Source organism: Galleria mellonella, unplaced genomic scaffold (genome assembly GCF_026898425.1).
Source record: "Galleria mellonella isolate WM207_F2 unplaced genomic scaffold, CSIRO_AGI_GalMel_v1 utg35, whole genome shotgun sequence".
In the NCBI taxonomy this organism is placed as follows: Eukaryota; Metazoa; Arthropoda; class Insecta; order Lepidoptera; family Pyralidae; genus Galleria; species Galleria mellonella.
The window spans coordinates 484377-499508 of record NW_026442082.1 but is presented as its reverse complement, the minus strand read 5'-3'; the positions used below and the strand labels follow the sequence as shown (position 1 = coordinate 499508).

The 15132-nt window shown below is 31.9% G+C and overlaps 2 protein-coding genes across 2 annotated transcripts; one reads left to right on the top strand and one right to left on the bottom strand.

The window, feature by feature from the left end:
- Positions 1-327: 327 nt before the first annotated feature.
- LOC113514557 (melanotransferrin) lies at positions 328-11530 on the top strand. Its single transcript, XM_026898648.3, has 16 exons — positions 328-517; positions 803-993; positions 1255-1377; positions 1838-1999; positions 2419-2552; positions 2948-3114; positions 3428-3572; positions 3935-4126; positions 4636-4744; positions 5025-5207; positions 5314-5484; positions 5751-5920; positions 6325-6468; positions 7274-7461; positions 8578-8737; positions 9131-11530. Exons 1-16 carry the CDS (start codon positions 475-477, stop codon positions 9393-9395), a joined length of 2547 nt encoding a protein of 848 aa, XP_026754449.2. The 5' UTR covers positions 328-474; the 3' UTR covers positions 9396-11530.
- On the bottom strand, positions 11524-14727 carry LOC113514558 (telomerase reverse transcriptase-like). The gene is made up of 2 exons (XM_052896865.1): positions 14692-14727; positions 11524-14050 (listed from the first exon to the last, which is right to left on the bottom strand). Exon 2 carries the CDS (start codon positions 13846-13848, stop codon positions 11707-11709), a length of 2142 nt encoding a protein of 713 aa, XP_052752825.1. The 5' UTR covers positions 13849-14050; positions 14692-14727; the 3' UTR covers positions 11524-11706.
- Positions 14728-15132: the final 405 nt, after the last annotated feature.

The following is a 15132-nucleotide window of genomic DNA, read 5'->3' as shown; positions in this document are numbered from 1 at the left end:
GAGAGGGCTCCAAGCCATCATCGATAGGTTCTATAGGTATACCTCCTATATCGGGAGGATCCTCATCACCGCTCACCTCCATAATTACGGAGGTGGAGCGAATATACACATAAGAAACTACTTACCACACACCACTAAGAAAATAGGACAAACACAGGACAAAATGAAATAAATATAAGGATTCTCAACACAATATAACACTAAATAATAAAGATTCCAACAAAAAACGTGTATTCACTAACACCTTCAAGTGACAGATCCCAAATATAATACCTAATAATCTAGATAATACTTCCATCTAACTGTCATCCCAGACAGAATACTTGCTGTCATTGTCAAAAGTGTCGAACTACTATACTTACGCTTGTTTTTCCGGGTGTGTCCAAATAAAATTTCAAATTTATTATAACTGTATATAAATTAATATGAAAATAATATATTAAATTATACTTATTTCTCCTTAAGTTTCTAAAAATGTTATTATATACATTTTGTGTAATCATCTCTGTCCTATCGAGTAAGTGTTTTTGAAATAAACTGTAATTAGTTTATCTTCAATAAAAACTAAAACTATGTTTAAATTTTTAATTCTAAATTTTACCATTAATCATTACAATTTATTTATTGTTGGTATACATTTCCTTTATAAACTCTAAAAATATCATCATTCAGAACTATAAATCGTAAACTTTTATAGTTTAAAATATACCTATATTAAAATACTTCGATTTCCATAATCACCCGTTTTTAAATGGAACTATTATGTTGTATCTCCCAACTAAGATGTAATAAAATGTTTCAGTTGCCAAAGCAGCCAAATATGCTATTGTAACGAACTCTCTATCAGAAAGAACGAAAGTAGAAGGGCAAGACTTAGTAACATGGTGCACTGTTTCTGTACTGGAGCAACAAAAATGTGAAAAACTGATGAAGACAGTAATATTAGACAAAGGCCTATTTGGAGATGATTATATCGAGATACAGTGTAAACAGGTATTAGGTCATAAAGTTTTTGTAATAATATAAGTAGAGTAGTAGTTATGTTTATATATATCCTAAAGAATATTTTTAACAATCATGTTTTATTGATTTAGTTATGAGAAAATTAATATTTCTAAATTTACATATTTTTTCTCTTGAGTATTCTAGGTCAACCTTAGCATCTTTTTACACCTAATTGATTATAACATAACCCCATCTTTATGTATTCCCTAAGAGCATATAAAAGATTCACATTAAAATTCCTGTTTTCAGGGATTTGACACTGAAGAATGTATGTCCTTGGTAGATCAAGGAAAAGCTTCATTACTGGGTCTAGATGCAGGAGAAGTCTATGTTGCAGGCAGATTCCATTCACTTGTGCCAATTGCACAAGAGGTAAACATGTCTAAATTACTTAATATTGGCTTCTAAATTAACCATCTACCAATATCTAGTTATAAATTGTAAAAAACATTTATAATTAATATAAGAAAAGCACTTCTTCTCTTAAGTCAACAGAAACCTAAATATATTTAAACCAGAAATTAGTGACTTTAGACGTTATGAAAAATAATTTAAACAAAATAATATATTTTAATGTCACATTTTCATAAGCATTAATTTCATTATATTGAAATATCAGAAAAAAAAACAATATAAACAATTGTATTTTACTGCAGTTTCAATTTGTTTTAATGTTCAGTACTGTTGTCACTGATTGAAGTGAGCATAAAATATTTTAGTTATTTATTTTTACTGTATTACTATTTAGTATACTATGATGATATGATTATTGAGGTTTTTTAGAATTTGACTTTAACTTATAACATTTCTTTTTATTTCTAAATTTCTATAGCTCTATGGTGAAGGGGAACCTTACCAATACTCTGTAGCAGTAGTGAAAAGAGGCAGTCTTCCCGACATACAACCTGGTGCAGGATTGTATGCATTGCGAGGAGTAAAAGCCTGCTTCCCAAATGTTGGTGCATTGGCAGGCTGGGTTATGCCTGTACATGTGGTATGTAATATAACTTTTAAGCAAATTAAAAGCAGAGGGTTCTCAATGCAGTAGTTTTTGTTTATGTTAAGACTGATTTTGATGAATTTTTCTACAATGTATAGGGTCATCTTCTATTTTAGTGTAATACATTTTGTTTTATAGAACTACCTTATTCACTTAAATAGTTTAAATACTTAATTCTTTATCAAGCAAGCTTATAACCCATTCAATATAAACTGTAGGGACCATATCTTATAACTATGAACTACACTGAATATTCTATTGTCCTTATTAGCCCTCATGTGTTATAACTTCTGACAAATATCTATATATATTATTTACTTTTAGTCAAATGAATACAATTTCATGCTGTAATATTTTCAATCTTATCAATATACATTACTTGTTTAAGTAAATAAACAAATTAATACTTACAGTTAATGCAAGAAGGTGGTCTCAAGATAACAGACTGCAACAATCATGTTAAATCTGCCACTGAGTTCTTTGGTGAATCGTGTGCGCCTAACTCACTTAAGGATCTATACAACCCTATTGGTGATAATTCTGATAAGTAAGTATTGAACTATTCTTTATCTACAACTTAACATTGACTGCCAAAAGTAAAGTATGTTTCGAGAACTGTGTTATAAATGTTTAGACTGAATTGTTTGTTTACTATATAAGCTAAAGCTTAATAAATTGTACATTCAAATTTACAACAAAGTGCTGGTTTAAAAAAAATATATAGGGATTTCTTCCAATCAACCTTAAGAATCTGAAAGGAAAAAGTATTTAATGCATTTATTATTTATGTGTTATATATTATTATAACACATAAATAATAAAAGTAACAAAATTCTCTATTATATAAAATAAGTTTATGGCACGTTTTACTTTTAATAAATAAGAAGATAAATTAACTATTTTTAAACTGTTATTACTACACATTTATCAATTTCTCCCTAGATTATGCAAGCTGTGTTCCGGTGGTGCAGGCATTCGATGCACTTTGGCCGACCCATATGCAGGTTATGAAGGAGCTCTCAAGTGCCTCATTGCAAATGGCACTGGGGAAATAGCCTTTGTGAAAGACACCACTTTACAGCACGCTTTGCTCTCACAAAAGATTCTTGGTCAGTAGATTTTTTTATCTAACATTGTAAATACTACTGAATTAAATTAATTTGTATTAAATAATATTTTTGACAGTTACTTAACATGTAATTAGTTTTAACTTACTTTATTTGCCAAACTACAAGTACATTAAATTTATGTCTAGTGTGTTAAATTTTGGATACAATTACAATAATAATTTTTATTTATAAATAATTAATTTTTTTAATTAATTTAGTATCAAGGTAGTAAATAAACTATATTTTATATTATATTTATAGAAGAAAAAAAGTCTAGTAAAAGTTAAGATTAAAATATGTATTTGCTTAAAAGGTGGTGTAACGGAAGATCAATTCGAACTGATATGTCGAGATGGGTCCCGCGCGCCCGTCTCGCAGTCGGAACACTGCAATTGGGGTAAAGTACCAGCCGACGCTATTGTCACTAGTAGCGCTGCTGCCATCAAACAACGAGAGAGGTAACAATGATATATCAGTAATGTTAACTACCTACCCACTCCAAAATTGTATTCGAAATGAGCCATACTCAATTTTTCCAATTAAAATACTGATTACAATCTCATCATAATGGACATATCCTACTGTTTGTTTGTTTGTTTATTGATTATTATTATAATTTAATTGCTTTCTATTTGTATACAATTGTTATTTTCTTTTGTTTATTTTGTTTTGATTTCTTTTGTTCTTGTTTTGTGCGCTACTGTGTGGGCTGCATGCTTCTTCGATTAAATTATTTCTTTCTTTCTTCTTTACATAAGATATTATTTTCATACAAACACAGCTAAACTGAAAATCTCATTTACTTAATTAATTTTTTCAGATACCAGAGACTATTAAACAAGTTGGTTGAATTATATGGAGAACCTAATCCTCTAAATAAAGCGACAAATCACACTAATGGCTACAGAAACAGAGACTTATTTGGAAACCCCATATTTTCTACATCAGAGTCACCGCGATATCCTTATGATTATAGGAGAGATAATGTGAACAGAAATAATTATGGTGATGAGTAAGTATACAAGATTTTTATATAGGGCTTAATTCTACAATGCCTATTAAATATAGCCTCGAAACCATAATATAACTAAGGGAAGGCGAGCTGGAGAATTGCCCAGATCAGCAAGAAAGCTCAACAAAAAATAGAATAAAAGCTACTTTACGCTATTTCCAGAACAGAGAATTAATTGATTGCCTGATGATGATAGTAATGATATGTCATTATTATAATTTTTCATTATTCCTATTTATAGACGAATGAATTTTATTAAGTAGATTTTTTTAGAACTATCAAGAGAAATACAGGGCCTGATCTGGTTATTTTGCCGCTTAAAATAAATACTTGTCATCTTTTATCGCTATGTTTATTCAAAGTGAACTCATTTTGATGTTCTGGACACTTGCCTGGCTGGTGCCCTCTTAAATCGTGCCCTGAAAACTTGAAACTAATTCATATGAAATTAATAGCAATAACAACTCGCCCTATATAAACCTGCAATTTTATTTATCATATAATTGCAGCACAAGTACGGTGTCGCCTTTCCATCAGCGTATTGACGAATCTGGTCGTCCCATTGAACTGCCATTCCAGCTCTTCAGATCCAATGGCACCACAGATCTCATGATACGGGTAATTTAATCTTGATATTTTAGATAAATAATAACGAGATAGACAGAGAAAGAAACTATATGTGTATATAACTATATATAAATACAGCAAAGAATGTATACATATAAGACGAGACAAATGTATTATTTGGTGTTACACAGTTATGTGTCATGAATGAATGTCATTTTGTGTCTATTTCATAAAATAAATATAGTAAGAAAAATTAATTCTTACTAGTTGCATTCTTTTACCTTGCATCTGTACCTTACTCTTAAATAATAAATTTGACTTAAACATTCAGGATGCAACAGTGAACTTTCGATTCCTGAAAGAGGAAGACCAAACCGCTAAACATATCCTAAATAACAATTATTTGGGCAGTCAAGCAGAAAAGGCTATACTAGGAATCATGGACTGTCCGGTGAAACGAGCCGTGCTTTGTGTCACAAGTGAACCCGAGATGGACAAGTGCTTCAAAATGTCGGTAAGTAAATATACTGTATTTGTAAAAGAGGATGCTGAGTGACTGACTCGTCCATATACCGCTGAATCAAGGATCTTTAATTTTTATATATGTATATACGATATAGGGCGCGCTGAAAGCAGTATTGCTGTCGCCGGCGCTGTCATGCTGGCGCGGCCACAGTACGCGACACTGCGAGCGCGCTGTCGCTGAAGGAACGGCTGACTTCGTGCTGCTCGACGCCGCCGACATGTTGCATGCCGCCTACAGACATCGGCTCGTACCCTTCATGCAAGAGGTTAGTCTTGTATATACATATCCTACCACATCTAATTAAATATACTCCTTATTTTACGTGCCCACGTCTACTTCCTTATATCTTAAGGTTACTATTATGATACGTTAGAAATATTGATAGAAATGTTTGTTACTCAATTATGTTTAACAGCTGAATGAATTTAAATTAAATTTAGTACACAGATGGACCATATTCATAGTAATCACAGAACGAGATACCAGTAAACTCTATTCTTAAACATAATTCTTTCTATGCTTTGTTCATAGATATACTCATCAGGTGATAACTGGTACTACGCAGTAGCTGTAGCAAAGGAACAGGATCCCGATACGGATCTTACATATTTACGAGGCAAGAACACGTGTCACACTGGTATTGGTATGGCAGCTGGGTGGGTGTACCCACTCGCCTACCTTATATCTAACGGATGGATCCGGTATGTTTCATTTCAATAAATACATTAGTAATATTGCTATCGAGTATCCATTTAAAAATGGTTATGATATTGATGTCTTTTTTTTTTATCCCTCATTAAGGATAAAGGAATCACAGAAGGGTCTTCCATTATTGACGATCTTGAGCAAAAAGTTCTAGTTCTTCCCCGCTGAGGCCGCTTAATGCAGCTTCTATTTCAACCGATCCCTTCCATATTATTAAGACAGCCAAATCTCCACTTGCCACCTGCTTTCCACTGTGATTGGATATATGACAACACGTTTTTCCACAACACGTGTCCTATCCAACTCTATTTCCTGAAAAGTATCTGTTTTTAAAAGAATTTGTTGTTGCAATTTTTTTTAATGATAGAAATTAATTAATTGTAACAACTTTTTTATGTAGACCATACGGATGCGATGGCACGCACGCTGCCTCGGAATACTTCAGCAAGTCGTGTGCCCCCGGCGCGCTCAGTTCGGAATACGTGGACAGCGGCTCCGTACCACGCGACAACCTGTGCCACCTGTGCCACGGCGCCTCCTACAGGTACGAAAGATCTGAGCTCTCACTTGAACAACGTGCATGCTGGCTTCATCCTCCGCGTTAAAGTCTGTTCCATAATCACTCTTTACCCATTCACAAAATGTAGACAGTTCGTTGCATATGATGACGACTCAGATACATGATATAATCATAAATCTAATTTGATTTATAAAAAAAAAATATCAACAATAGTCTAACGGTTTGATACACAATATTATGGAGATGGGATTAATCCTGCTCTGCCTTGCATTTCATATCGACTAACTTGCTATACTATGACTAAGTGTATCTAAAGATGCTGGGGGCCTACCATGAAATGAAATTTCGAATTTTCGGACTCAATTTCGTGTTTTTGTTCGTACCTAAATCGACCCAGTAAATGGAGCTTAACGTTTCATTCATCATAAATCCTATCCTAATAATCCAGAGGAACGATGTTTTAATATTTTTAATAATTTTAAACGGCATGTATTATGTAATTTTAACATCAAATTTCTATTTCGTTCGTCCCCGAAATTTCGGAAAATATTTCATGGTAGGCGCTCTGCGGGTCTACCATGAAGTGAAATTCCGAAATTTCCGACTCAATTTCGTGTTTTTGTTTATACCAAAATCGGACCAATAAATGGAGTATAACATTTCTTTCATCATACATCCTATCATAAAAATCCAAAGGAACAATATTTTAATATTTTTAATATTTCCAAACGGCATGTATTATTTAATTTTAACATCAAATTTTTGTTTCGTTTGGCTCCGAAATTTCGGAAAGCATTTCATGGTAGGCCCTCTGATTGCTTTATTCCAGACGGTGTAGACGCGACGCAAGCGAGCCGTACTACGGGCATGTGGGCGCACTGCGGTGCATGGTGGAGGGCGGCGGCGACGTGGCGTTCGTGCGGCACACGGCGCCCGCCGAGGCGGCCGGCGGCCGCCGCCGCGAGTGGTGGGCGCGCGATCTGCTGCCCGACGACCTGCAGCTGCTCTGTCTAGATGGTAGGTAGCGCTATGATAGGTAGAAGCGCGACATTTACTACATCCTATAATTCTCATTATTCACCTCGTTTTCTTTTCCAAATAATATAAAACAAGTACCCTTATAGGATTCCTAACCTTTTATGCCCGTTATTCAGCTTAAAGGGCCAATAAATATACAAGTATACGCTTTCAGTCTTTCTAATAAACATTTACACACAAATACATACAAAAGTTATATCTGTGTTACTAAGAAATTATTTTTGATAATTCTTTATTAACAACTGTATAAATAATGCACATCTGCAACACATGTATTATACAGGCAAGGGATATGATATAGCGAGCTATACGCTCGCTATATATTGTGCCAAATATTGTGTCGTTAATAAGTCAAACTTATAACAACTTTCAATATGAAAAGTACATTTAGTACCTTCTATTTTTTTAAGCTACTTCTGACAGTATAGATAGTGACCTATCAAGTTTTTATAATCAATTATCTACATTATTTTGAATTATTCGAGGAATTAGACTACGAACTGTCTACAAAAAAAATACAAGATTAGTATGAGTTGTTTATATTGAAAGACAGAGTTTCAAAACAAATATTGATTCACTAAAACATATATATACCGGATTAGGGAATTAATAAAATATGATTTTAAACAACAATGTTATTGCTAGCTTGTTGGCCATTCTCACTCTCATACAAACAAAAATTATAAAAAAGGTTCTGGTGCGACAAACGATAAAGCAGTTCTAACTTCCTCAATAACTTTTGTGATTATATTACATATAGTAAACTATAGTAAACTATACATATAGTAAAATAAAATAAATAGTTAATTTCTAATCTTATTATGCAGTTTTTTTAATTTGTTATTTATATTTATTAAATTTTATATGACTATGTCAAATTATTCAAAATTATAATCTAGTATAGTTTTGCCATTGATTTCAGCATAACGGATGGATAACTATACAATGGTTATGCACCATTTATTTGTAACAACAATATTTAACATTTGTATAAAACATTATTATTACTAAAGCCGTTTAACATTAAATTAAAATTATATAAATGATTGACATATGAGAAAAGTAAAACTCACATTTATAATATTTTGTTTACAGGAACTCGAGCCAAAATGCACGAGTACAAACATTGTAACCTGGGCAGGGTACCAGGTTCTGTACTTATGGGGAGACCTAATCATACAGAATTGGATACATATTCCAATTTAATGGTTTACGCTCAACAGTTATATGGATCTACTACGTCTGACGAATTCAGGTAAAATTTAATAGATAATCTGAATATCAAATATATATATATATATATATATATATATATATATATATATATATATATATATATATATATATATATATATATATATATATATATATATCTGAATATCTATCTGAATGCATCTTTAAAAAGGTTTTATTTTTGCATATTCTTTATGTAAATCTATTGAAATCCTGCATATAATAATCTAACAGAAAATTTACAAAAATGTATGTGTGTATCGCGTATGACTTATCGGTTTTTTGTTGGCCATTATATAGCAGTATGTTATTTGACCTAGACTGGTTAAATCCATCATCCACTACACATTTACATCATAAAACATATCTAACGCATGCTACGGCAGAAACATGAGAAATGTATTTTGTATTCCAGCTTCAGCATGTTCTACTCGCCGCCGCCGTACGCGGACCTGATCTTCAGCGACGCAGCGGTCCGCTTGCGGCGCGTTGCGCACGCGCAGCGGTCGGCGGCGCTGCTCGCCGGCCGCGCCCTGCCGCGCGCCGCCCGCCTCGTGTCCTGCGACGCGCCGCCCGCCGACCACTACATCGCCTCCGACCCGGATTTCCTCTCACACGCGCACACCGCATGCGCTTTTCGATATCTGTTAGTAGCAATGTTACTGTTTGCCTTCATGTGATGAATCTTGTCATTCGAGTGTAGGTAAAGGATGTATTACAAGTATATAGGGTCATATGTGTATTTTAAATTCATAAATACAGACTGATGACGACATACTGTATACTACAAGAGTTTACAAATAAAACTTACTAATACTACTACTGCCTATATTGAAAGTGCATATCCAGCGTAGTAAATTGTTAAAATAATTTAAGTATGATCATATATATTTGATAGTAATATAATACACACAGGTCTAGTTTTTAATTTTAGAAATAATAAATAATAGACAAGCGACGAGTTTTCAGCTTGTTCACATTAAGTAGATTGACAATTTTAAACCAAATAGGCAAATCTTCTTACTTCTCCTAATTCTCCAAGTTTTATTTTGTGACTGCTATGAGCATTGTTTACTTAACTGCATTTGCAATTTTGTATAATAGAAATTCTTACATTGTTCTTAGTATAAACTTATCTGGTTCTAAGTTTTAGCTTTTGTTCTTTTGGTCTAGATTCACATTTATAGACAAGACTAATGTTAGAAACATTGTACAATAAAAACATATAAAAATACTTAGTGCATACTGTCAGTACGTATTTTTCCCCAATCTTAAATTTGAGTTTTTTGCCTATGGCATACCAGCATTTATATGGATGCACTGATTCCAATACGAGTTTTTTTTTTTTTATTTAAAAATGTTTTTTACCAAACAAGCATATGTATATTTGATAAATTAGAACAGCTTATCAACTAGGATTAAATACGCGTATTGAATATTACAGCTACATAAAATTTGGACTTTTATGCTTTACATAAGCTAGGAAATTCCATATTTAAACTATCTAAGATTTGTGACGACCAGATAATAAGAGTTGATAGTGTATTAAAAGACGATAAATTCTACCAACAGTCTCGTCTATAATATTGACATGTTCTTACTACTTACATTTCTAATTTTATGTTTACTAAATAACAGAGAAAATCAAACCTACAATAATGAGTATTCAATGTGCATTTGATAATTATAACTGTGCTTATGATGTCGTTATTGCGATGATTTTTTTATACTTTTCCGTGGAATAAAACATTTACTTTATGAAACAATAACTAACGTTTAATACAATAACAGATAGTAACCCTAATTATTTTCAAGTACTAATCACCAAAATTTAATGAAAATACATTCAATAATCTTTGTGATGGCGCATAGACATGATCTGAAAATATTATAGTTTTTTTATGTTTATAGATACCTAATTATATCTTACTGATAATTAGTTCTATGATTATAATAATTAAATATACTTAATTGTAATTACTAATACTTTCTTAAGTGTTTAATATGTATTACTAATTTTTAAACATCAACTTGTTAGTAAAAGTCAACATATTGAAATTTCATATTTTTGTCAGTTCCAATAATTTTATTGTATAAGATTTTGTAATATTTATTTGTCACCAAGATCATAATACGGTAAATAAAAAAGCCTTAGTGTTTGCATAGCATAGTATATTTGGTAACATTCTGGTTTCTATTATTAATATAAGTACCTGTTTTACATCTTACTACTAGATTTTAGTACAAGTTTTTGTATCAGTACAAACAGCATAAAATCGGTCATTTGGAAAGATAATATATCCTAATAGTAAAGGCTAATTTCAGCCCACTGTGTGTACTTTAAAAAAAACATGATAAATCAGCTGATATTTAACAAACATATCCTATGTATAAAGATCTTTTGCTCCGTCCAACAAGTGCCTTATTATTTTTCTTTATGATTTAAAATATATTACATATAAGCTTTATTATTTTCTATTTTAGATTTTAAGACTATTTTTTTTTATATTATTATACCTTATGTATTAAATACAGATTATAATATCAATAGTAGTTAACCATATTATACATGAACGTCTCATATTGATGATGTAAGATCTGGAATAACTTTCTAAATAAATCATTTTGTGTATTTTTTATATAATACTAAATGTTATACTCGAATTATAGAATCTCATGCAGATTTTGCATTGCAGCTGTCCATTTTAAATAAGAATGTTTATCCATTCCATATTGTATTTTAGCAAAATATTTTATATCCGTCTATGAAAATATTTTAGACTGAATTTTTAAAATAAAACTTGTGAGTCACTGAGAGATTGTTTTATTCGTTTAATAACTGATCAATCCACTTAATTTTACAATCACTAATCATAATAGGATATTGTAATATCTTATACAATGTAAGTCTGTATATACATTAATTTATACATCTTCATTAAAAAAAAACCTCCGGCACCGAATTACATTTGTGCAAATAAATAGATATCTTTACGAACCGCACATCATTTTACGACGATTATAACATTGTAACCCGTCGGGTAAAGTAACAAAACCTTTCACAATAATCCTCAAATCTGTCCTTCGACACACTTCCTTTACAGCCGGACGTAAATTAGCACCATTACTGCCGATCCTACACGCGTGATCCTTCCACTTCCCAAATATACAATTAGCTTTAGCCATTTCATCATTAATCAGCGGGACCAGCCCATTACATTTTGAGGTTTTCTGCGCGCACAAATTCAACGCCTTCCACGACAAATAACGAAAGTGATTTATACAATAAATAAAAGGTATGTCTGCAGGTTTATTCCTCAGAAGCATATCTATCATAGCATTACACAAACGAACTGTTATGCGCTTCTTGTAAACTACTAAATAATTTTTCATCTCATCTGCCTCGCAGAGAATAGCTAAAATTGTGCAAAACTTGTTTGCAGATAGACAAAGAGTGGTAAATATGTGTCTCCATACAGCTTTTTCGCTGTTATAGTGCAAATTAAATATATGAGAGTTAATTTGAATACTGGACTGACCAATACGTTGCTCAAGAAATTTGCTAATATTCATTATAGCTTGAGAAAAACTTATTTTGTAGCATATTTGACCAAAATAAATGTTGCTAGCTCTTCTCACTTGAATAGTCTTTGTATCGTATGTATAGCCAAGAAAAGTGATTTCGTCACTAAACTTGATTGTCGGATGATTAAAGTTGACAATGGTCTTTTCATAATTAATATTTTTATACTTAGAAAGAGCTTCCAAAAATGATTGAGCATCTATAAGTGAATCTGTTATATATAAATAGTCATCTACAACTCTTGTAAATAAATGTATTTCAGTTTTAGATTTCTGGAGATGCTCATTAAAATATAGTTCATCTTTATGAGTGTAGTACAGTTCCGAAAGCGCTGGCGAGTACTTATACCCTTGCACTAAACCCGCTTTCCATTCGAAAACTGTGGAACCGGCGCGAACTAAAATCGGTTTACTTAACTCTACTATCAGATCTTTATACTGTTGCTTGATTTTTTCTTTCGATCGTAAGCATTTCTCATTACTTATAAGTGTTGAAAATCTTTCGTCGAGAATTTTCACAAGTTCTTGTCTATTTATTGAGCCAAAAGCGTTACTTAGATCTGCTTTTACAAAATATAGTTTCGGTTTATTTAGATTAACCCATTTTTGATAAATATTATAAAATGGGATTTCTGTTTTTTTACTATATTTACCTATTAAAGTTTTAAGAAATTGCAATCTGTCTTTCATTTTATATTTTTCTGATGTTGTTAAAGTATTATTCTTATATCTAACAATTGGTCGGCAATTATTATTTGGTTTTAAAACTAAATGCAACTTTGGTATATCTTTCCTGATTATTTTCATTCTAACTTTCTCTGTAAAACTGTAACTTCGCTTGCACATTTTACCTGAACAATAAGACTCTGATCTTTTTATTATTTTACTCAATATCATATTAGCGATCTTTTTGTCATAAAAACTTTGCCATTCACGTTTTCTGAAGAAAAAAAGTTTATTTTCATCGGCATCTATTTTAGATGTTGTTACATAAAAATTCAAGGAAATCATTCCAGATAAAACATATTGAAAAATCCACATCAATAAAAAACGTAAAACTTTCTTGGCAACTATTTCAGAAATAGATTTCCAACACCCCACAGTGAAATCCCACTTGGTAATATGTTTTTCAAGATTAATGTGCTGTCTTTTCATATTATAAATTATCGTTTGCGTTAACTTTTCAAAAATTTTTATATTATTGCAATTTGCATAAAAAATTCTTGGAATAATATCTTTTAAAGCTTTCATGCAATTTATATAAATATCTTCTTTACTTACTGGATGTAAAACCTCCGTGATGTTTTCTTCACAGATAAAGTAATGTTTAAAATCCTGTTTTGATTTGTTTCTAAGATTCAATCGTAAAACAGTTAACATAGTTAGAAAATTAGTTGATAATTCCTTTACTACATCATCATCTTCAAATAAATGTAGAAGAAAAGAAGCCATATCTTCATTTTTTAATAATTTAGATTTGATAATATTAGAAAATGATCTCACATTTTGTTTATCCACAAAATACTGCGAAAAACATATTGGTCCTTCCATGTTCACGCACTATAATAACTGACGAATCATATGAATTGTCTTTTCAAAAGCTCAAAACACAAAAACAGCCAATGGGCTTTTTAAGAATTCAAAACTTGCGCGAACTTGTTAGGACATGTACAAAATATTTGCGGTCCCTTGCACCTGCGTTTTCTTCCACCCTTATTTTGGTTTTATTGATTCGCCTTTAAGAATATTTTCTCTGCGAAATAAAATAATATCTACTTAAACTCTTCCGTCATAGAAGTATATAAAATAAATAGTACCTAGGTATACTCATCATCATCGTCAGATCAGCTTTTAACTGTCCACTGCTGAGCATAAGCCTCCCCCTAGAGGGGTTTTGCCTGCAGTTGCCACGCTTGACAGGCCGATTGCAAACAGGAGTTAGACTTTGGAGATGTTTTAAAAGTTGCTGCCTATACGTCACCCTACCTTAGTCAGCTTTTACGACACACACGGGAAAGGAAGGTGGCCTATTCTATGCCCGGACCCCACGAGAAACCTAACGTAATAAAAACCTAAACCTAGGTATACTAAAATGCACAAAATAGAGCTAATTGAAGGTTTTAATATTGCACATTATAGTTGGCTACGTAACCGTTCACCATTAAACGAGTTGTATGCTTGTTTGCCACCTTTGTGGTATAAAAAAATTGAAATTACTTAAATCTCCACCAAGATTGCATTATGTGTGCGATACGCACCCATAGCAACTAAATATTATTTCAACTGTGTTTTACTACCTTCCACTTCTTACTAGAGGGAAGGTAAATTGGAAAAACCAGAATGAGATGAGAGAAAAAGTAATGGGATTTAAAATGCCCATTACTAGCAATATACCTTATCAGATCGATCTCCACGTGATTCCTCCTGGAAACAATTATAGTTAACTTTTTTCAAATTCCTCATTATGGGCCAACTGATCTGCATTCGTCCTCACCTATTATCTCTCACTGGTGCCCCGCTTGCGTAGTATACCAATAACGAAAGCAAAGAATTACCATTTCATTTTCGCCCACAAAAAAGCCCAGAAAGAGAAAAGGCTACACCAAATAACTAATATTTCAAAAAGGATTTTTTTTAAATAACTTATAGCCGAAACACACAACACAAATTATGATAAGAAAGTTTATTTATAAATTTCCAAATAATTTTCAAAGTGCAGTCAGTAATTTATGTAACTCTAAAAATGGGATTCTTTATTATTATAAAAATAATGCAGATGATTGAAATGTGAAATAATGTGATTATGTACAAACTAATGATTTTAATTGTTTTTAT

Bases quoted from the DNA above. Each gene is read 5' to 3' on its own strand.
- LOC113514557 (XM_026898648.3), top strand. From the start codon at position 475: ATGTTATTATATACATTTTGTGTAATCATCTCTGTCCTATCGA. The intron at 4,127-4,635 runs GTAAGTATACAA...ATATAATTGCAG, and splicing joins AGAAATAATTATGGTGATGA to CACAAGTACGGTGTCGCCTT. The intron at 6,469-7,273 runs GTACGAAAGATC...GCTTTATTCCAG, and splicing joins TGCCACGGCGCCTCCTACAG to ACGGTGTAGACGCGACGCAA.
- LOC113514558 (XM_052896865.1), bottom strand. From the start codon at position 13,848: ATGGAAGGACCAATATGTTTTTCGCAGTATTTTGTGGATAAACAAAAT.